The 19,338-nt window shown below is 53.6% G+C and overlaps 5 protein-coding genes across 8 annotated transcripts in view; 3 read left to right on the top strand and 2 right to left on the bottom strand.

The window, feature by feature from the left end:
* BCL9L (BCL9 like) overlaps positions 1-6,738 on the bottom strand; it is a 71,433-nt gene extending 64,695 nt beyond the window's left edge. For both annotated transcript variants that reach the window (XM_042800545.1, XM_042800546.1), the window contains exons 1-3: positions 6,632-6,738; positions 4,610-4,652; positions 3,786-3,955 (exon numbers count right to left, since the gene is read on the bottom strand). The gene's annotated coding sequence lies outside the window, so the exon portion shown is untranslated. The remainder of the gene's footprint in view (positions 1-3,785; positions 3,956-4,609; positions 4,653-6,631) is intronic.
* Positions 6,739-7,117: 379 nt separating this feature from the next.
* Positions 7,118-9,797, top strand: FOXR1 (forkhead box R1). The gene is made up of 5 exons (XM_009971281.3): positions 7,118-7,238; positions 7,924-8,138; positions 8,457-8,725; positions 9,118-9,350; positions 9,769-9,797. The coding sequence occupies exons 1-5, from the start codon at positions 7,118-7,120 to the stop codon at positions 9,795-9,797; spliced, it is 867 nt and encodes a 288-aa protein (XP_009969583.3).
* A 1,750-nt stretch (positions 9,798-11,547) lies between these two features.
* On the top strand, positions 11,548-14,982 carry CENATAC (centrosomal AT-AC splicing factor). Of its 2 annotated transcripts, XM_042800538.1 has the most exons (9): positions 11,548-11,863; positions 11,931-12,096; positions 12,165-12,227; positions 12,372-12,436; positions 12,862-12,967; positions 13,306-13,336; positions 13,733-13,816; positions 13,920-14,052; positions 14,518-14,982. In XM_042800538.1, exons 1-9 carry the CDS (start codon positions 11,562-11,564, stop codon positions 14,561-14,563), a joined length of 996 nt encoding a protein of 331 aa, XP_042656472.1. In that variant the 5' UTR covers positions 11,548-11,561; the 3' UTR covers positions 14,564-14,982. The 2 variants fall into 2 exon arrangements, with proteins under 2 accessions (XP_042656472.1, XP_042656473.1); XM_042800539.1 differs by lacking the exon at positions 12,165-12,227.
* A 585-nt stretch (positions 14,983-15,567) lies between these two features.
* Positions 15,568-17,561, bottom strand: RPS25 (ribosomal protein S25). The gene is made up of 5 exons (XM_042800543.1): positions 17,391-17,561; positions 17,113-17,208; positions 16,506-16,689; positions 16,075-16,173; positions 15,568-15,650 (listed from the first exon to the last, which is right to left on the bottom strand). Exons 1-4 carry the CDS (start codon positions 17,559-17,561, stop codon positions 16,079-16,081), a joined length of 546 nt encoding a protein of 181 aa, XP_042656477.1. The 3' UTR covers positions 15,568-15,650; positions 16,075-16,078.
* On the top strand, positions 17,515-19,244 carry TRAPPC4 (trafficking protein particle complex subunit 4). 2 transcript variants are annotated; one of them, XM_042800541.1, is made up of 5 exons: positions 17,515-17,689; positions 17,775-17,940; positions 18,026-18,129; positions 18,212-18,338; positions 18,763-19,244. In XM_042800541.1, the coding sequence occupies exons 1-5, from the start codon at positions 17,515-17,517 to the stop codon at positions 18,839-18,841; spliced, it is 651 nt and encodes a 216-aa protein (XP_042656475.1). In that variant the 3' UTR covers positions 18,842-19,244. The 2 variants fall into 2 exon arrangements, with proteins under 2 accessions (XP_042656475.1, XP_042656474.1); XM_042800540.1 differs by having other exon boundaries at positions 17,775-17,949.
* Positions 19,245-19,338: the final 94 nt, after the last annotated feature.

Here is a 19,338-nt window from a genome sequence, read left to right as displayed (position 1 = left end):
TGGCCTTGGATTTGCGAACTCAAAAATCAGAATCTGCTCTCAGACCAGCTATTTTATCCGAATGTTCAAAATCTGCCAGTCAGCTGGTGGCTTTGTCCACTTACGGAAGTCTGGAAAATGAGATTTTCCTCAGCTGTTACTTTACACCTCAGACTTTCGGTGCTCCTCGAAGACTTAATCCCTAGCCTTCCTGGCAGCAAACAGAAAGGTAATACTGAACTGAGTATCAAGCTATGCGATGTTTGCTTTCATTTGCAGACAGGCTGAAGACAGCGAGCTGTCCACCTCTTCCATTGCTGAGTTGTGAAGAATTAGCAATACTTCACAGAGCAGACATGACATCAGGCTCTTGGGACAGAGACAATAACGTAAGGGCAGCATCGAGGCAATCGCAACACAAAGGAGATATGCAAAGGACTACAAGTATGGCCCAGACAGAACCTGCAGGGCAAGGGCAGCACGGTCTAAGCATACAGCTAAGCACATCATGCGTAACTTGTACGGAAAGAAGAGCTCCATGCATGGGCAGCAAGCAGGCCACAAGCACAGACGGTGTCTCTGCTGCTCGCGGAAACCTGTACCCCTCCTCATAGTCCAACAATGCAAGAAAACCAAGTAATTGCCCAAGCAAGAGAGTGTTGATAAGCACGGCAGAAGGGAGACCGTGTCCCTTTAAATGTGACTAAAGCGTTGTCAATGGATCTGCCATGGTAGAGGAGTTAATCCCCCCCCAGCACCTCTCAGCCACTGTGATGGGATAATTAGATGCGAGGGCTCAGCGCAGATGATGCTCCAGTTGCTTAGCAACTAATGGTTCCCATGGAAACAGCAAAGCACAGCCTTCGGAGCAGTAAGTGAGCAGTGCAGCAGGGCAGGGAAAGATGCCTTAAACTCTTGCACTGATCTTCTCCTCCCGAATCACTCCGAGGTCTTGAGGTATTAGGGGAATGAGAAGGGGGTGCCTTAAAGATACAACATCTCTGATTCAAGTGGCAATAAAAAGAAAAGGGTTTGGTTTTTTTTTTTAGACTAAAATTTTCAGTGGCATTGTCCTCCTGATCTCAGTGACTCCCCACTAGCACGACAAGCGAGGCTGAATCACAGAGTGGTCTTAGCAAAGGCTCTTGCCCCGATACACGGGTCATCCTCCTATAAGCAGCAGAGCATGATTCCAGCATTGGTTCTTGCACCCAGGGGCTCAGAGGTGACACACTAATGTATTTGGATTTTCAGTGCTGTTCCATAAGCAGCCACATACAGGCATCCAGCCTGGCCCTGAACGAGCAGGTAAGAGGAAGTTTCCTCTTGATTCTGCAGCACATAGAAAAGTGACACCAGCTATAAAACATGAAGAGCCTCACCAGAATAAGAGATCAGATTTATTAACCTTAGCTCAAGTCTGTCATCTGGTACTTCCTTCAACACAACCAATTCCTACTGCTTTATCACCACTGCTCCCTGCACCGAGTCAGCATCCCACCGCTTCTGAGCGTCGCGGCCACGACCTGCATCACTTCTCACCAAGTACTGCACGTGCTGGCCGTGCAGCTGCACCGCTGCCAGCCGCGCACCTCGTCATCTCACAAGCTGAGCAGGGACAAACTCTGCTTGTATTTTGATAAGAGTGCTCTGGGACGCAGCATTAGGTGGGGTTGTTGATTCAGTACCAGGTAGTCTTCACCCCCTTCGCGCTAGGCAGGGATGGCCTGCATCGCTGTCTGCTTGCAGATGACAGCCTTGCATGTTAAAGCTTTGCAAACGCCTCAAGCCCTGCGACAAGAAGCGTCCCTTGCAGAGACGGCGAGCAGACTGGGCCTTGGCCGCTGGCCGCGGCACATGCACTCACTGGTTTTTCCCCTTCCCACCTGGGAGGAGACTGGCAGCACGTGCTCCGCTCCACTGTGTGCCATCTCTTCTTGGCAGAAAGCATGCAAAATGGAGGTTAGGGCAGACCCCTCCCTTGGGCAGCAGCTGAGCCAGGAGGGGGCATGTACTGCTGGTGAGGGGCAGCCAGGCTGGGCTCTGGGACCCCTGTGTGCACATCAGTCAAAGCCACCGAGACAACTCTGTGGCTCCTTCCTCCCCTCACTGTACGCGTCACCTCGCCCTCCCTGCAAAAAGGGGGCATGCCAGCTGCGACACCCAGGAGGGATGAAGCATCCTGTCAGCCAGCCCGTGCCGACGGCTAATACAGCCACAAGCCAGGTCTCCTCCCTGGAGCCCTGTCCTGATCCACCCAGCGCTTCAGGAAGGTACCGGAGCAGAGTCACAAAAAATGTTGCAGAGCATTTCAGACTCTGTCCCCTCTGGCTTTCAAAGGGGGAAATCAAAGGCAAGCGCCGCGCTTTGTTCCGCGGGGGAGCGGCAAGAAAGGTGAGTGGCGGCAAGCCCGGCAGAACCAGTCACTTCAATCGTCCGCCAGCTCACCTTTGAAGTGGTTTTAAAAATCAGGGAGGAGGGGCAGAGACCCGAGTTCAGTGCTTTTACTGCAACTTCACAGAATTTGAGGACGTGGGGGGTAAGAAGCCACCTTTCCCCCACCAGAAAAACAGCGTATCTGTTCAGAAAGAATAGAATCTGGCTAATAAAAAAGGCCGCGATGCTCATCAAGTAGATCTGTTGCATTCTCACATCCTGAGGAGGCTACGAACAGCTACGATGGCAGCAGCATCGACCGTCAATACCGACAGAGACACACCAGGCATCCGCAGGATTAACCGGGTGCCCCGACACAGCAACCGCTTCTCGCCAGGCACAGCCTTCTCTCTGCCTCGTGTCCCCTCTCCCCCTGCCCGACAGGACTTTCTCTGCTGCCTCTCTTTAACAGAAAGGACTGGTTTTAACCCCAGCCCACACATATCCTGGGAGCTCTTTCTAGATTACAGTCACAGCATCAGCCACTTGCTGCAGCACAGGGAATTGAAGCAATGCCAACACAGCAGGAGTGGCATTGTGCGAGGACAAGCCAGGCACCTACCATGCACCCACCCCATACAAGGAAGATGAGGAAAAGTATCAGTTACTTAATTAGAAATTAATCTCTACTCTACCCCAGGAAAAATTTAAAAATTAAATATATAATGTATATAAAAATATATATATAAACCCCACAGTTGGATGGCGTGACCAGTATCCACAAGCCCAGAGTCTCTGCCAAGTCCACTGAGCTTCCTTCTGAACAAATACCGTCAGCTGGGCAACACCAAGACAAGAGACGACACCCTCATATCACCGTGGACAAGCAGATGGCATTCTGTACAAATTCAAAGCTTTCAGGAACTGTGGAATACAAGAGCCCTTCGAGCCAGACTGGAATAACAACTCTGAGTCAGAAGCCAAGGTGCAAAGCTCCCCTATCCTTAGAGGAGAGAGTGAGCTTAGATCCAACATCTTTCAGAAACAGAAGCAAATCTAGTTGCTCTTGCTTGCCCTCACCCAGCACAGTCACGTGAAGCCATAAGCCTGGCCAAAGACATCTACCTACACACTACACGCACACGCGGAAACGCGCACACAGAAGTAGGACACCCTCAGAAGCAACTGAGCACGTTCGCAGTTACGGCTCAAATCCGAAATGTCTTTTCTCTCGATTTGCAAACAAGTCTTAATCTAAAATGCCAGGAGATAGGAATCAGCAAAGAAAGAGAACTGCACTTGCTCCTTGACCCCAATCCACATTGTTACGAAGCTTCGTTGTAGTTTTTGCAGTTATGGGGTGTGTGGCAGTGAGATTAGTTTTCAGCAGAACTGTCCTATCAGTCAGCTTCCGTGCAAGTAACACTCACCTGAAAAGAGCTGGCTTTGAAGAATCCAGATGTCCGGAGTCAAGACACCTCTAGCTCATCACCTCTCTACGTTTCCAGCTCCGTTCATGACGCAGGTAGAGATGCTGGCTACTTTGGCCTTCTGCACACGTCAGCGAGTTCTCTTCTAAATTCAGTTTCACCTTCCAAAGCTAGAGGGGGACCAAAAAAATTAGATGGCTTTAAGATACAAAGCGTGAGCTTCCAGTTAAGCCGTAGGGCATGAGGAATCATCAGTCTTCGGTTTCACTGGCCACAAACTGGCTGTATAAGTCTGATCACCACCCCTCTCCCCTGGGTAAGCAGGGGTAGCAAGACAGAGCTCAGGAGTTACGATGCTTTCACCCAGAACACACAGTATACAGACCGACAGGATTAGGATTCAGCAACTGAATGGCCAAAGGCAAAAGCAAGGCCTTTTAGCCTTTTCCTAGACTTAAGGGAAAGGTCCCTGGTTGCAGAGGTATGATATTTAAAAGATTCTTAGGCTTTAAGCTGGAAACCAACACTTCTGTTCCCCGTTTGGCCACCTTCATTGCACAGACTGGGCAAAGCACGGGCCTGATTTCCCCGCTTTACCTGTTTGCGTTACAGCAGCACCTCAAATCTCTACCAGTAAGAAGTAAACGTTACCACATGGGGGGAATGCTTTCCATCCCTGCAGCAGAGGCAGGAAATATCAGCAAGCTCTTCTCACGTCTTTTTTTGGGGGAGGGTCTAAGCGCAACTGTCCAGAGCTTCTCTGGGTGGAGCACTGTATTATATCATGCTGTATCCCATCCCTCCCTTGCCCCTGCGTTACTTACCAGTTCCACAGACCAGTACAGTCTTGTCTGAGAACACAGAAACCTGGGGGAAGATGGGAGAAAGGAATCTCTAATCAGCTGCAGCCAGCTGCTGCAAGCAGCCCTGGAAGGCCTGCAGCTGTTTCTCATCTCCGTTATTGCTCTGTAGTAGCTTTAGCAGGATAGCCCCCACCTGACTCCGGGGGCACCAGCTCTGAACCAGCTACAGGTGAATTCAATCGCTGCCTGCAAAATGCCAGCTCACACGGCCTCTTGTGGCCAAGCCCCACGCTCCCATTATCCTCCTCCAGCTCTGCCAGGGCAGCTCCTGGAAAGCGGCACAGGCAAGGGCGTCTTTCCCGTGGAAGAGTCCATCCCCAAGGATTCTTCTGTCTTTCAGTCACGTCGGTGCCTTACGTGTTGCCCCGCTTGCTTTTCAAAAGCCACGCCTGGCTGAAGAGCAAGCACATCAAGATATCTCGTCTGCAAGCAAGGTCTAGCTATCACAGGACTATCTTATAACACACACCCCCCACCCCCACCCCAAAAAAAATACTCACGTTTTTCTAAGATTATTAACATAACTGCATCCAGCCTAGCACTCTTGTGCAAGTTTATTGTTGAAGTCCTAAAGGTTACGTGGGTAGGAGAGGCATCAATTGAGGGTGCATGTAGATAATCATGGGCTTAATGAATTACTACGCCTCAGCTGATGCATACACCACCGTGCAAGAGTTTCACTCCAGATAGATAGAAAGGGGAAAACGACATTGCGGTGCGACAGGTCGAGTGATACCTGGTAATGATTAAACTGTAGTAGCTGGATTGCTTGCAACACGTCTAAAGCCAAATACCAGGCTCCCGTTTCAGGAAGGGGAAGGGGTTTTGATTGGAAAGCAGCCGACCGAGCAGGTCCTGCTCACAGCTGAGGAATCTGATGGGGAGCGTGGTGGTGGTCTCCACTAACGACTGAACTTTGTCACACAAGGCTGGAAAAAGCTTCGTGACTGTGGTCTTTTCCATCTAGTAAAAGCAAAACCATACTGACTTGATATTTGTGGATTACCTAACAAGAACAAAGCAAGCCTTAATACAGTACAAACTATCACGCGTGCTTTTAACGAAGAGGCAAAACTGATCGGGCCAGATCCTTCTCTGCCCTTTGAAGGTATTCTTGAAAAGAAAACCTTGGTTTAGTGTTTGACTTTTATTTTCCAACAGCCCATCTCAAAATACGCAAATACACAAGGCAGGAACAGTGCAAGAATATTTGGCCCACAGCACTGCGCAGCAAGCCTGCAGTGGGGAAAAGCACCTTACCCTTTTCTTTCGTCATGCAGAAAAAACCCAGACAACTTGAAGCCGAACCCTTGGTGCAAGGGTCACGGAATTCACTTTTAAGCTGAGATTCTCTCAACATCGTGACGCTAATGTTATGGGGCAATCTTTTCCAGCAATTGCCCAAACCCACCTCTTTCTGTCCATCTCCCTGCTAGGAACCGGCAGCAAGTCCCTGATATAGTCGTCTGCTACGAGCATAACCTGCATCCTCCTGCAAAATGGTCAACATATCTAGAGAGGCTGAAATCTAATTGCCTGCTGGTACTAAGCCAAGGCTTGGATTTTGATTTGTGGCTACTCCATTTCCACCCGTGCCGCCTACCTCCCCTGCCCTCCCCAACGGAAGAGTGACGGCGAGTAGGCGAATAGGATGAGGATGTATTACAACCTCCCTTTAACGGAAAAAACCACATCACTTCCTTTGTAATACCCAGGACAGATTAGGCAGGGGCAGTGTGTGAAAGATATGGTCAAAGAAACAAAAGCAATTCGGGAAGGCACAGAATTGTCATTGCGTCTTCAAGTTGCACAAGTGGTTTCTAAAGAGACGCGCTGTGAAAGCATGCCCAGTACCTGCTTAACCTGGCTCCTTTTCCCCGACTGTGGTACCCCCTCAGCGTTTTGCCTGGGGTGATCGAAAGCGGTTTCCAGTCTCAAAACCCAGTGCTTCCAGGCAAGTAGGGCAAAGGAGCTCCCCGGTACCTGCAAACGCATCCCGAGCACTCTGTCCATCCCTCAGAGATCCATCCTGCTTTCAGAGACATTTGGGCTCTCAAGCCTGGCAAGTCCACTGCAGAGCGTAGGTAATGCTGTGATTTTATCAGAAGTAGGAAAAAAAAAAAAAGCAAACGTTAGCCTAATGAACACAGGAATGTCTCATTTATCAAGGCTCTAGCATAGCGAGCGGGCAGAAAACAGGGCCTACGTGGTGCCACCTACCTTATTCTCAATCAGCTGGCTTACTCCACCAACATGGATCGTTTACTCACTAGAAAGGGCTTTAATAGCCATTTAGAAGTGTGAAACAGAGACCAGCCTTTCACCCACCTGTGTGATACCCTTTTTAAAGAAAATATGAAATCAAGTCTCTCAGCACAGAGAGCAGCTCAAACTTGCGAGATTCTTTGTGCCACCCTTGCAGATCCCGCTGAGCTCAGCACCTGGAGATTACTTTGCCATACAAAGAAAATGTACTTGAGTTTTCAAAATAAATCATTTTGGGAAAGCCTACACTTAAAAAGCGGCCTTGAGGACTGGGACATGGAAGGGGAGCTCAAACTCACTGTGACCTCTGAAGATCTTCTGAAAGGTAAGGGCCTCGGGGGGATCAGTTGACTTGGCTTCCTTTTATAAAAGATCCCCGTCTCCAAAACCCAGGTAAAAATTGTAAAATCTGGTAAATAGTAAGCTCCAGTCTAGAAGTTAACAAAACACACGGGTGCTCGCTGCCGAGGGCACTGCCCCAGATGCCAGGGATAAGTTCAGGACCTGGTATTACCCGCAGAAGCTAGCGGTGTGGCCTGGGAAAGGGGCTTTTCTTCCGCCAGCCAGAACATCTATGTCCAGACTGGAATTTTTCTAAGCTTAGTTAGGAAAAGTTGAAACCCATCCCTCAAGGACCAGGATATAATTACACAGCTGTGCCTGCAGACACGCTTCCCTCTGAACGCAACCCTTTGGGCAGATAAACTTGGGAAAGAAGGACTGAAGGGGGTAATTTCCACTCTTCTGGCTTTACAGGGGAAAGAGAAAGTAAAATTTCAGAGCTGAGCACCGCTGTTCGGGCTGGCCGCAGCGGTGCAAGGACACTCAGACACACATGCTGTATGCCAAACAGGAAATAAAACTCTATTTAGAGGGATGAGAAGGCAAACGGGGACCTTTGCCTTGGGATTTGCATTGCATTAGAGCTGCCCCAGGCTGCCTCTGGACAGCAGGGTCTAGAAACGGTCCTCAGATAGGACGGGCAGGGTGACGTTTCTCCTTCTCCTCAGAACCTGGCGTTCAGTCCCATCTGTGGATGTGGGTGAACCCCAGCCTGGTCTGCCCCATCCCCGGGAGCCCTGGCGTAGACCCGGAGGGATTCAACAGCCAGGTGTCCTCGGTTGCCGGTGCCACAGAAACCTCTTCTCCGAACACGTCCTGGGACTTCTCTGACCCAGACTGCTCCGAGGAGGATGTGCTGTCATCCTCCAGCGAGGCCGGAAAGGTACGAAAAAGGGAACTGCTTGGGCAGTCCCAGGCATTGTACGTGCTTAAGCATCCCACAAGAACAAATGAGCTGGCTCAGCAGCTCCATAAGCTGTTGCCTCCCATTTCGCCAGGGGTCAGTCAATGCACAGAGCCTGTCTGCCAAACAGGCCGAGAGTACAAAGTGTGGGGACGAAGGCTAACATTTAAAGTATATATGCTTTTCTATACACACTCTGCCAGACCCACCCTCGCCCAGAACAAAGCAGCTTATCCCTGTCCCTCAGTCCATCGAGGGCTAATATATCCACGTCCTTTTTCTCTTCCCTCTCCCCAGCTTACTGAGGATGAAGATGCCTCATGTGTGGACATCTCTGTTTCTCAAGAGATGCTGGAAACTCACAATCTCAAGGCAACGCCGATGCCTTGGAAATCCGCAGTCCTCAGACCTCAGAATGTGAAGTGCAAGTGCCACCGGCAGACGAGCATCAAAATCAAGGGAGGCTGGCCCCGTCCCCCGCTTAATTACTGCATCCTCATCACCCTCGCCCTGTGCAACAGCGCAAGCGGCAGTCTGACCGTACAGCAGATCTACCAGTTCACACGGTATCCACTCTTCTCCCAGCTCCTAGTGCAGAATGGGGGGAAGAGGGAGAAGGAGGGGTACAGGAGTCTCTGATCTTCTACAGGCGAGCAGGGATGTGGTGGCCAGGACTTGTGTTCGGGTCTTAGCTCTGCCTTCGGCTCAAGATGAGGCTGAGAAAACTGCTTCCCCTCAACACCCAAACCCACGAGCCTCAAGAGCTGGCATTTTAGTTTTGCCTTATGCCCGCTTTAGAAAAAACACAGTGCTCAACTGCACCAGCCATCCTTCACCATCGGGATCAGAGAGGACCCACTCCTCCTTCCCTCACTCGGATATGCTGTGCTGTGTTCTGTTATTTATCACAGCCAGCCCCTAAGTGCTTCAGCTCAGGACAACTCTTTTCTCTCCGCAGGCAGCACTTCCCATTTTTTCAAACAGCCCCAGAGGGCTGGAAAAACACTATCCGACATAACCTGTGCTTCAGCAGCTGCTTTGAGAAAACCACTGGCTTCGTGTGCCGTGAGGGAAATCGCAAGTCCTGCCTGTGGAAACTGACTCCAGAAGGAGACCGAAAGTTTCAGGAGGAAGTGGAGGCCCTGTCGGAAGAGGGTCTCGACTTGGTGCGCCGAAGCATGAGCAAACCAGGTACATTTCAGAGGGCAGAAGCCCCGCAAAATGCAGAGCGAGTCAGACTTTACAAGACTCCTGTAGCAGGAGGGATACAGGCGGGCACCCAAGCCAGTTTGCAGTCACCAGCACCGCATGACACTAGGTCACTAGGTCTAGGAGATGACCCCAGACACTCGGAGATGCCTGTAGAGATACCCTCAAGCTGGCCTTGGTCACCAGGCTGGCCCAGAACCCTTCTTTAACGAATCTCGCATTGCAAGGTGAACAAACCAGGCCACGTTGCAATGCAGAGCCTTCCTCTCAGTATCGCGTCGCTCAGCAATACAGTACCTATCACCTTATTACGGATAAGGACTGAGGCTGTAGCATCAGTGCCTGAGCAGTCGTTACCGTCCAAGTAACTACTGCAACTCCCTCTCTCTATCTTTTGCAGAACTGATGAGATCTCTGTTTGGCTTCTGATTCCTTCCGGCTCCCTGGTTCTGAAACATGCACCATGTGTTTTCAAATCAAGCTTGTTTTCCCATGTGCTGCTGCAGGTAGCTTCCCAAGAACTGTATGTGGAAATTATGAGCATCGTGACATAAGGACTCGGGTTTAAAAGGGGGCGGGGAGGGGAACATGACCAATGTAATTTCCTTCAGGAAGGTAAGTTTTCGCTCCAGCTGCGCACATCTCAAGTTGCAGAGGCACTTTGACCTATGGCATCTGCTAAGACTTTAACACAAGGTCTCCCCCGCAAGCTGCCGTGTCTTGCGATGTTCTCGTGGTGCAGAGGATTAAGCTGCAGGAGAAGGTTGATGTGTTCCCTAAGAAAGAGTCTCAGCCCACAGGTCCGAGGCTGAGTGGAGAACACCTTAGCTGGCTGGATGAGAGGAGCCCCCACCACACAGATGTTATTCCAAGCTGTTGCACTTGCCCAGCCAGCTGTAAAACCAGCAGGCAAGGAGGCGCGTAACTGCTGGGCAGGCTGCTTGGAATTTCTGCAACGCTCACTTGGCAGAAATCAGTGAGCACTGCAAAGTGTGAGGAGGGAGTTACCTGGGCAATACAAGGACGTGACAAAGGGAAGAAACAGCCCAATCAGGGCTTACTGTTGTGTTGTTGACTTACTTGCTTCTGCAGCAACAGGCAGGAAAAATCAGGTCCCCAGGCCAGAATTCAGGCAGGTAGCGGGTGTCTAGTGTTTCAGAAGAGTAGGTTTTCCATACCTTCTTCCTGGCTGCTGTGGCAGTTCCCTGAGTCAAAGCATGATCAGTCCAGTTAAGTCCATTACCAGTCCCGCGTGCAGCATGAGCCAGGGCACCCTGTCAACAGGGGACAAACAGCACAGAGTCATGATGCGAGTCCCGCGTGTTACCCTAGACCTGACCCGCAGGGAGAGGATGCCAGCGGACAGCCCATGCGAACCCGCTCGACAGGGCGGGCTGGGTGCGCCCTGGAGATCAGCTCCTTTCACCCCTGCGCTCACGAGAGCACGGAGGAACAGAGACGCTGAAAGGGATTTGATCAAGCCTAAACGCACACACCGGGGCGGTGGCTCGTGCGCAAACCACCGCGCAGGGTGGGTCCGCACCGAGGGGTGCCAACGTCACCTGAGCGACTGCAGAAGTCCGGGAGAGGGGCAGAGGCTGTCGGTCCCACACATGGCAGTGCAGAGCGTCTGTCTGGCCGAGCAGGAGCTGATTTGGGGTGAACAGCGTGTGAAGGCCTGGCTGCAGCGAAGGGCAGCACTGAGGTAACCTTGATGCTGCAGCACCAACGCTCTCCTTCAGTCATGCTGGGCTAAACCGTGAGCACCCTCAGCTCTTAGTAAAGGTTAAAAAAAAAAAAAAAAACAAAAACAAACCAAAACTTTGGTAGACCTGTGGTTGGGCATGAAAGCGAAGGCGTCAGAGCAACGCTAGCAGACAGACTGTGTCAAACGGCAGTTGGGTGGGAGCTCAGCACGTTTCAGGGACGCCTGACCTGCCTCCGCGGACCGTGGGTGGTGATAAACGACAAAACAAACCAGGTTTCAGGCGGGCGGGGGGAGAACGGTGTTTGCCACACGCCCCCCCCCCCCCGCGCGGCAGCAGGGGACGGGGCACCGAGCGGCACGGCGGCTTGATGGACGGAGAAAAGCGCGTTAGCTCCGCCCCCCGCGCCGGGCCCGCGGCCCAGCACCCCGCGGCGCGGCCCCGCCGCCTGCCGCAGTGCGCCTGCGCCGCGCGGCCCGGCGCCGCCATGGCGGTGCACTACTGCGCGCTCTGCCGCCGCTCCTCCTTCGCCGGCCGCCGGCACCTGTTCGGCGCCGCGCACCGGCGGCGGCTGCGGGAGGCGCTGGACCGGCTGCAGGAGGCGGTGGCGGCGGCGCGGGCGGCGGCGGCGGCGGCGGATGGCGATGGCGGCGCGGCCGTGCGGCGCTACGACCCGGCGGAGCACGACGGGCGCGTCTGGTGCCTGTGCTGCGGGCGCGGCGTGCGGCGGGACGGGCGGCGCGGCGGGCTGGCGCTGCCGCAGGCCGGGCTCCTGCAGCACCTGGCCGGGTGGGTTGGGCGGGCGGGCGGGCGGCGGGGCACCGGCGGGCCGGTGCTGACGGGGGGTGTCCCGCAGGCCCGAGCACCGCCGGGAGACGGCGCGGTTCTGGCGGGAGAACAGGGCGGAGGCGGCGCTGCGGGAGCGGTTCCTGGTGCCGGCCGAGGAGTACGAGCGCTTCGCGCGGGCGCTGGAGCGGGCGCTGGCCGCGCACCGGCGGCAGGAGGAGGAGCGCATCCGCCAGGTAGCCCCGGCCCCGGCCCCGGCCCCGCGGCGCCCGGCCCCGCCGTCACCCGCTCGCTCTCCCCGCAGATGGCGGCCGGCATCCGGGAAGCCGAGCGCCGGCAGCGGGAGACGGTGCGGGCCGCCCTCCAGGTCGGTGAGCTGTATCCTGCCCTGGCCGGGGAGCGGGGACGGGGCCCTGCGTGCCCACCGGCACCGGCCACTCGCGGGAGGGGCGGAGGGGGGGGCTCTGCTCCAGACCAGAAATGTTGTTCCTTTTTCCTGAATCGCACCCAGCTTCAAACAGAGCCAGAGCTTTGCGCGGGACCTTCTGGCGGCAGCTTACCCGCAGGACCCGAAAGGTGAGAACCAGTTTCCTCAGATCGATGCTAACCCGGACCCCACTCCGAGCGCCAGACCGCACCGCAGCAGCAGCCGTTCGCACCTGCTGCTGCTGTCGCCAGAGTCGACACTGCCCTCGCCTAGATCTTGCGCTCGCTCCGATCCCTCACAAACTTTTATCTGTACTATAGTAAGCACCATAGCCGCAGAAAAATTACTCCCGTCCACACATTTGTAGGTAAGCACTAACAGCCACGCAGAGCGGGCGCAGTGAAAACACACAAGCGTTCAACATAACTGTGCCCCAAGAACGCTTCTCCTTTTCCTTCTTTCTGCTGTGCTCTCCAAACACAAATTCTGCTCCAGAAACCTCTGGGCAATCGCCACCTGCCCAGCTTTGACCATCACTCACCTCTCAGACTGCCTCTTGGCCTCTGTATTCTAGAGACTCCTCTCACAACGCAGAGCAGCCTGGCCCAAGCGGGATGCAGGCAGGACCCGACTTAAACTGGATGGAATCAGGCCAGGCTTTGACCTTCATTGGCCACCAGGTAGGGGCGACTTGCTGAGGCGCATGACTTAAATTTAGCCGCAAGTTACACAGAGCGCGTGTTACAAAGCAAAACAAGGGGTGGCAAGCTCCAGCGCGGAAAAAGGCAGCTTTCCAGGCAAGCAAGTAGCTGAGAGTTTCAGTGTTGCCTTTCATCAGGCAAACGCTCTTTAACACGCCCTGAGAAAACAGATCCTCCTTACAGACAGTGGAGAAGAACTTCCCCTCTTTTTGTAACAGAACTGGATTCTGGAAGGGAACGCACACAATACCATGTTGTTTAGGGATACTCTTAAAAGCATCAGTTTCTCATTAGTGTTTTTATGTTTCTGTTAACAGGAAACAGAAGGGAAGGGAAATGTCCACACAGGTAATCACGCCCACTTTGTGACACTTGGTTGCTGCCCTGCTGAAAACTCCTGGCTTGCAAATGTAACAGCGATAACTTCGAGCAATTTTGAAGCAGTTACAGAGTAACCAGGAGGTGCTCACTCATTTGCTAATATTTGGCTACTGGAGAACACTCCTGTATTATGAAAACTGTTGGTGCTGCTGCTGTGTGGAGCGTAGGGTTTGGGGCGTGACCTGCCACGGCCCTAACCGAGGCAAGCCAGCCTCTTTTTCTTACATAGCCTGAAGTTTACTTTTTCTTCAGCACTTACTTGGTAGGATGAGCTGTAGGGGCAGAGGGGAGAGGAGATGCTTTTCCCTGTCTCGAGCTGAGGGCAACTTCAGAGGCTAAACACATTTACCCTGTCTCTTCTAGGAGCAAAACCTCCGTGGCTAACAGAGGAAGAGGATGGAAGTAAACAACAGATCGGACCTTCCTATGAGGAATTTCTCAAACACAGTGAGCAGCTTGCGTTCATTTCAGTTACCCCTACATGCACTTTACCGCACTAAAGAACCAAAAGCAATCTGAAAGACTTTAGCTGAACGAAGTATTTTTTTAGAGGAGAAGCAGAAGCTGAAAAAGCTCCCAGCGGAGCGCGTCGGTGCCAACTTTGACCATACCTCGCAGACAGGCGACAGCTGGCTCCCTTCCTTTGGGCGGGTTTGGAATCACGGCCGGCGGTGGCAGTCCAGGTAAGCTTCAGGGCAGCACGGCCAGATGCCGAGCAGAGGGTTTGCAGCTTCCTTCCCTGCAAGCTACTCACGGAGCGGGCTTTTTGACGGCAGCAAGCGTAACGAGACGTCTCGCCGTGCGAAAAGAGTTACACCACGCAGTGCTCGATCCAGGCAGCGCGCGCGTGACTTGCGAGGTGGAGCACGATCACAGCTGTAGAGGCCGTGCACGCGAAGGTGTCTGCCTTGTTAAGCCTGGCTCACCTTTCAGCCCCACGTACTGTCCTGCTGGCACCTTTTAACATGCTAGCAATATGCGTTGGGTAGCTGACGAGACTGCTACAGCTCACTGAGATAACAGAAACAATACAGTGAGCTTCCGTTCTAAAACACTCTGCATAGCACTATCTTCTTTGCTAGATGAGGCAGCATTCGTTACCTCTTTCTAGAGGCGGTTGGCATGCTGACTTCTACACTCTCTTTCAGGCACCAGTTTAGAACTGAATCAGGGGAAAAGAAGAAAAAAAGGTGATCAGAACAGGAGCTCCGAAGAAACCAAGCCCTGACTGTGGAAAGGTGGACCATAGATAGCTGCAGCTTTGTTACCGCTGCTGCCAAATTTATCGCTCTGATTTAATAGCTACATCTAGGTGCGTTCAGCCCCTGGAAGGCAAGGTGACCACAGCGTAATGCCGAGTTGAGCCCTGTTACTGAAAGCTACTTTGCCGGGGAGTGTCGCAACAGATCCACTCCCCCTGTAACAGACACGCAGCATGTATCTGGGCATGTTTCTGAAGTCTGAAGCTATTGCAGGGCAGATCCTGCCAGCAAGGAAAGTCTCCTGCCTATGCTGTATCTTTGTTATCAGACAGCCTAGCTTATACAGCATGTGCTGCCAGTGTCCTATGCTGACATGTAGCATGACATCCCATTAAAGAAATAAATTTTTGACATTTTTTTTTTTTTTCCAAGTTACCTGTGTTATTATACCAGTTGAAAACTCATTTCAGATGCAGGGCCTGCTCCAGGAACAATGCGGGCCACGCACTTGATGTTTTCACTAATTTAAGTTACTTTCACTTGTGCCTGACCTAAAGGACACCAGACCTTTGCTGCAGACAGTTCTTACTTTCAATTTAAATGAAATACTCACACCCTCAGTTAGAGCTGCTTATCTACGTTTCCCAACTAGACACTGACCCGATAGATGCCGTTGCCTTGTATGCAAAGATCTGCGGGCACAGCTTGCTTAGAGGGAGCTTAAATAAAGAATGAAGGTATCCCCCTAGCACCTTCCCTAACTACGGTGCAAGAAACAGGCTTCAGTTTTCTTCCTACTACAACTGAATATGGTTTAACCATCACTGGGCGCTGTAGGTGATGCATTAGTTCCTTCCCTTTTCACAACAGAAAAACATGTTGCCGGTACATTTATTAAACACTATAAATGCAAAAACCGGCTGGTAGAGGAAGACAACTGTGACCTGTACCAAAATCCACTATCAATAATGCGTCAATAATGAAACGTACACATTCTTGAAAAAGCAAGAAAAATTATTTCAATAATTTTATTGTGTGCATCTACATATGACACATTGTTGATGAGGTCACTGGAGAACCTGCAAAGCAAGAAGTCCCAAATCAGACAACCAGGTCAAAGCAAACAGTCAAAGCTCTGTTCCAACAAGAACACTCCGTCACAGTGCCCTGTGACGGCAGGAAGGACACACGCCCACGTACCCCACAGCCGCCAGAGACAGGGGAGCACGCGTTCTACCCAAGCACTCTGAACAAAAAAGCCTGAATGAAAGCAGGCTTTCCTCATCCGATAGGCAACAGGGGCAAATTGCTCTTTAATTCTGGAGAACTGATGTTTCCAGTAACACCACCCAGGAAGTCACCCAGAGCGCGAGTGACATCCTCCGATCGTCTGGCGAAACCACCCATCCAAAGCAACGTGGAAACTGTCCGTTACATGTCGTGCGGACATTTGTTAGTTCCCGACAAAGCGCGGCTCGGCTCCTTCAGAGCCCACCACCTCACCTCCCTACGCATCCTCCCCTGCGGCGGGCGCATCTCCACCTTTTGTGTTTCTGGTGTAGATCACTTGGGCTCGGTGCTTGGACACCAGTTTGATCAAACCTATAAAAAAAGGAAATGATGGGAGTGGGCACATACTGGAGGACACCAGGGACGTTGTGCTCCCTTCTAAAGTGGCAGAGTGGACAATGCACCATAGAACGTATCAGGGTACCCAATACTACACAAATTTATACAAGGTATAATATACAAGCACAGCAACACTCCTGAACGCAGCGGAGCCTCTGCTCCTCACTTCACAGCACTTTTGAAACGCAACCTAAGGTGGCAGCTCACCAAAAACACAGGAAGCATGAGGTCGTGTAGGTGAACAGTGAGAAGAAAACATCAAATTGAAGCTGCTTTCCGTTTTTTCCGGAGTTTTGAGCACTTACCTTTGCTGAGCAACTCCTGGAGGGCGGCCCTAGCCAGGGAGCCTCGAATCTTCAGTCTCTCAGAGACAACTGCAGGTGTGATGAGCTTGTAGTTGGGCACTTCTTTGCACAGTTTGTCATAGGTGGCCTTGTCAAACAGGACAAGGTTGTTCAACTTGTCTCTCACTTTCCCCTTAGACCACTTCTACTCGAAAAGAGGGAAAATAAAACAAATCTTAAGCTATCTTCGAAGCAGTAAGACAAGATCGAGCTTTAGGATGGCCCAAGAACTGCGCCAAGCATCTCCGTATCGCCCTAGATTAAAGGCCTACCGTGATGCACAAAATCGTCCTTGTAAGCGTACGTGCTGCGGGCAATACGTACAGCGTCTCCAAATAAAATGACGGAAGCCTTCTGTTACTCAGATTTTAACAGCATCACGCAGAGCTCGCTCCTCTACCTGGGTGCCAGCACAACCCTTCCCCCATCACGGCACCAGGAGCACCCACCCCCCCGCTCTTTAGGCCCGGTCACGCCGCCCGCGAGGAAGGCCCTGGGGGCTCCCACAGCCCCGCACCCCTTTGCTGCGCCCCCCCCCCCGCGGGCTGCGGCCTCAGCAGGCTCCTACCTTCTTCTTGGCTTTGCCACCTGACTTGTTGACCGGGTCCTTGTCCTTTTTGGCGGATTTACCCGCATCCTTCTTCTTCTTGTCGTCTTTGGGCGGCTGCACGGCGGGGAGGGGGGGGACGGGGAAAAGGACGGGAGGGTCAGCGGCGGGGCGCAGGGACGGCGCCCGCGGGGCATTTCCTCAGAGTTCCCCCCCCGCACACCCCCAGGGAGCCGCTCCCGCCCCTCGGCGGCGCCCCCCGGCCCCGCCGCCCGCCCCTCGGCAGCCCCGCGGCTCACCATGCTGCGGCGGCGTCCGCTCCCCCAAGATGTCGGCCGAGAAAGGAAGCGCGCGGCGCGGCGCGGCGCGGCGCGAGGCGGGCGCGGCCTTGACGCCACTTCCGGGGCGGGGCGCGGCGGCGCCATGGCGATCTTCAGCGTGTACGTGGTGAACAAGGCGGGCGGCCTCATCTACCAGCTGGACCACTACGCGCCCCGCGCCGACACCGAGAAGACGTTCAGCTTCCCGCTCGACCTCGTCCTGCGCCCGCACGACGAGCGCGTCGTCGTCGCCTTCGGACAGCGCGACGGCATCCGCGGTGCGGCGGGGGGGGGGGGGAGCGGGCCGTGGCGGGCGGGGGGTGCGGGGCGGGCGGGCGCGCTGACCCCGCGCCGTCCCCGCAGTCGGCCACGCCGTGCTCGCCATTAACGGCGCCGAGGTCAACGGGCGCTTCACAGCGGACGGGAAGGACGTGCTGGAGTTCCTGGGCAACCCCGCCAACTACCCCGTGTCCATCCGCTTCGGGCGGCACCGCCTCTCCTCCAACGAGAAGCTCATGCTGGCCTCCATGTTCCACTCGTGAGGCGGGGCGTGCGTGGGGGGGGTGCTGGTGGTGGGGCGCGGCGGGGGGTGCTGAGGGGCCCTCTCCCCGCAGGCTGTTCGCCATCGGGTCGCAGCTGTCCCCCGAGGTTGGGAGCTCCGGGATCGAGATGCTGGAGACGGACACCTTCAAGCTGCACTGCTTCCAGACGCTGACAGGTACGGCCCGGGCACCCGGCTCCGCGCCGCTGCGGCTGCCCTGCTGCTCGGCCTCCTCATGCTCCTCTCCTTACGGCCCCAGGGATCAAATTCGTGGTCCTCGCTGACCCGAGGCAGGCGGGAATAGATTCCCTTCTCCGCAAGATCTATGAGATTTACTCCGACTTTGCTCTGAAGAATCCTTTCTACTCCCTCGAGATGCCAATCAGGTAAGGAAGAGCCCCCTTTTACCGACGCAGCTGCAAGCCCTCCTCACTTTCTGCCTGCGCCGTAACAAACGCTGACAGCCCTCAAGTGAGGCAGCAAAGCAAACCCAGGGGCTGAGGGAAGGGGGAGGACGCAGCACGCTGCTGCAGGGACCTGTGCTTTTTCCCAGCGCCGCTCTGCTGGGGGCGGCAGGAGGTGCTCTTCCTCGGTACAACCCCTGCTGTCCTCACATAACGCTCAGGCCCGTACAAGCAGCTTTAGTTTTAATTAGCAGCCACGACACAGTTTGACAGCGGTCAGGTTGCTGTCTCATGGCCCGTGGAATCTTTCCCTGAGGGATGCAGAGCCAAAGGATGTGGAGATCCTGTCTTTGGCAGCCTGTTCCGCAGGTTAAGTTGTTCCCTTCTGCTTTTCTGACCCTTTCAGATGCGAGTTGTTTGATCAGAACTTGAAACTTGCTCTGGAGGTGGCAGAGAAAGCTGGACCCTTCGGACCTGGATCGTAGAGAAAGCCTCGCCTTCGCACAGACTCCTTTGTCTGAAGAGCAGGGCCCTTCTCTTCCCCGGCCGGTGTCTCTCCCGTAGCTCTGTCCTGCACAGCAGAGACCGCATATCCCCAAAACATGCTTCGTTATTTCCCAAGATACTGCTTTATCCTCTTTGTTACGAAATTTACCTTAAACAGACTCATTGCTCTTGTTTACACTGGGCCACAGAGGCTTACTCTGCTGTTGCAGCTCCACTGCCCTCGAGCGAGGAAAGAGAGATAAGGTGCAGGTCTGCGGCCTTACTGCAGTCCAGTGTTTTCTCTTCTTTCATAATTGTACATATGTATTTTTCCTGTATAGCTCTAACTTATGGTTTTGCAGAGAATTTCTGTGTAGAAGTAATAAACATTCGTTAAGAGAGGTGGATGGCTGGTTGTTTTCTGTTGCCAGGGCACATTGGCGCCAGTAGTGCCTCAAGAGGGTAAGCGAGCGGGTTTGGGCAGTTCTGCTTGCAC

The sequence above is a fragment of the Tyto alba genome, unplaced genomic scaffold (genome assembly GCF_018691265.1).
Source record: "Tyto alba isolate M040663 unplaced genomic scaffold, T.alba_DEE_v4.0 Super-Scaffold_32, whole genome shotgun sequence".
Classification (NCBI taxonomy): Eukaryota; Metazoa; Chordata; class Aves; order Strigiformes; family Tytonidae; genus Tyto; species Tyto alba.
This window is presented reverse-complemented; position numbering and strand designations above follow the sequence as displayed.

Coding starts and splice junctions, on each gene's coding strand:
- TRAPPC4 (XM_042800540.1), top strand. CDS start 17,515: ATGGCGATCTTCAGCGTGTACGTGGTGAACAAGGCGGGCGGCCTCATC. Junction 17,950..18,025: donor CTGGCCTCCATGTTCCACTC/GTGAGGCGGGGC, acceptor CTCTCCCCGCAG/GCTGTTCGCCATCGGGTCGC. Junction 18,339..18,762: donor TCCCTCGAGATGCCAATCAG/GTAAGGAAGAGC, acceptor TGACCCTTTCAG/ATGCGAGTTGTTTGATCAGA.
- CENATAC (XM_042800538.1), top strand. CDS start 11,562: ATGGCGGTGCACTACTGCGCGCTCTGCCGCCGCTCCTCCTTCGCCGGC. Junction 12,968..13,305: donor TGACCTTCATTGGCCACCAG/GTAGGGGCGACT, acceptor TTCTGTTAACAG/GAAACAGAAGGGAAGGGAAA. Junction 14,053..14,517: donor GGCCGGCGGTGGCAGTCCAG/GTAAGCTTCAGG, acceptor ACTCTCTTTCAG/GCACCAGTTTAGAACTGAAT.
- RPS25 (XM_042800543.1), bottom strand. CDS start 17,561: ATGAGGCCGCCCGCCTTGTTCACCACGTACACGCTGAAGATCGCCATG. Junction 17,209..17,390: donor GCGGACGCCGCCGCAGCATG/GTGAGCCGCGGG, acceptor CCCGCCGTGCAG/CCGCCCAAAGACGACAAGAA. Junction 16,174..16,505: donor CCAGGAGTTGCTCAGCAAAG/GTAAGTGCTCAA, acceptor CTTTTTTTATAG/GTTTGATCAAACTGGTGTCC.
- FOXR1 (XM_009971281.3), top strand. CDS start 7,118: ATGTACTTGAGTTTTCAAAATAAATCATTTTGGGAAAGCCTACACTTA. Junction 7,239..7,923: donor CTCTGAAGATCTTCTGAAAG/GTAAGGGCCTCG, acceptor CCTTCTCCTCAG/AACCTGGCGTTCAGTCCCAT. Junction 8,139..8,456: donor CCTCCAGCGAGGCCGGAAAG/GTACGAAAAAGG, acceptor CCCTCTCCCCAG/CTTACTGAGGATGAAGATGC.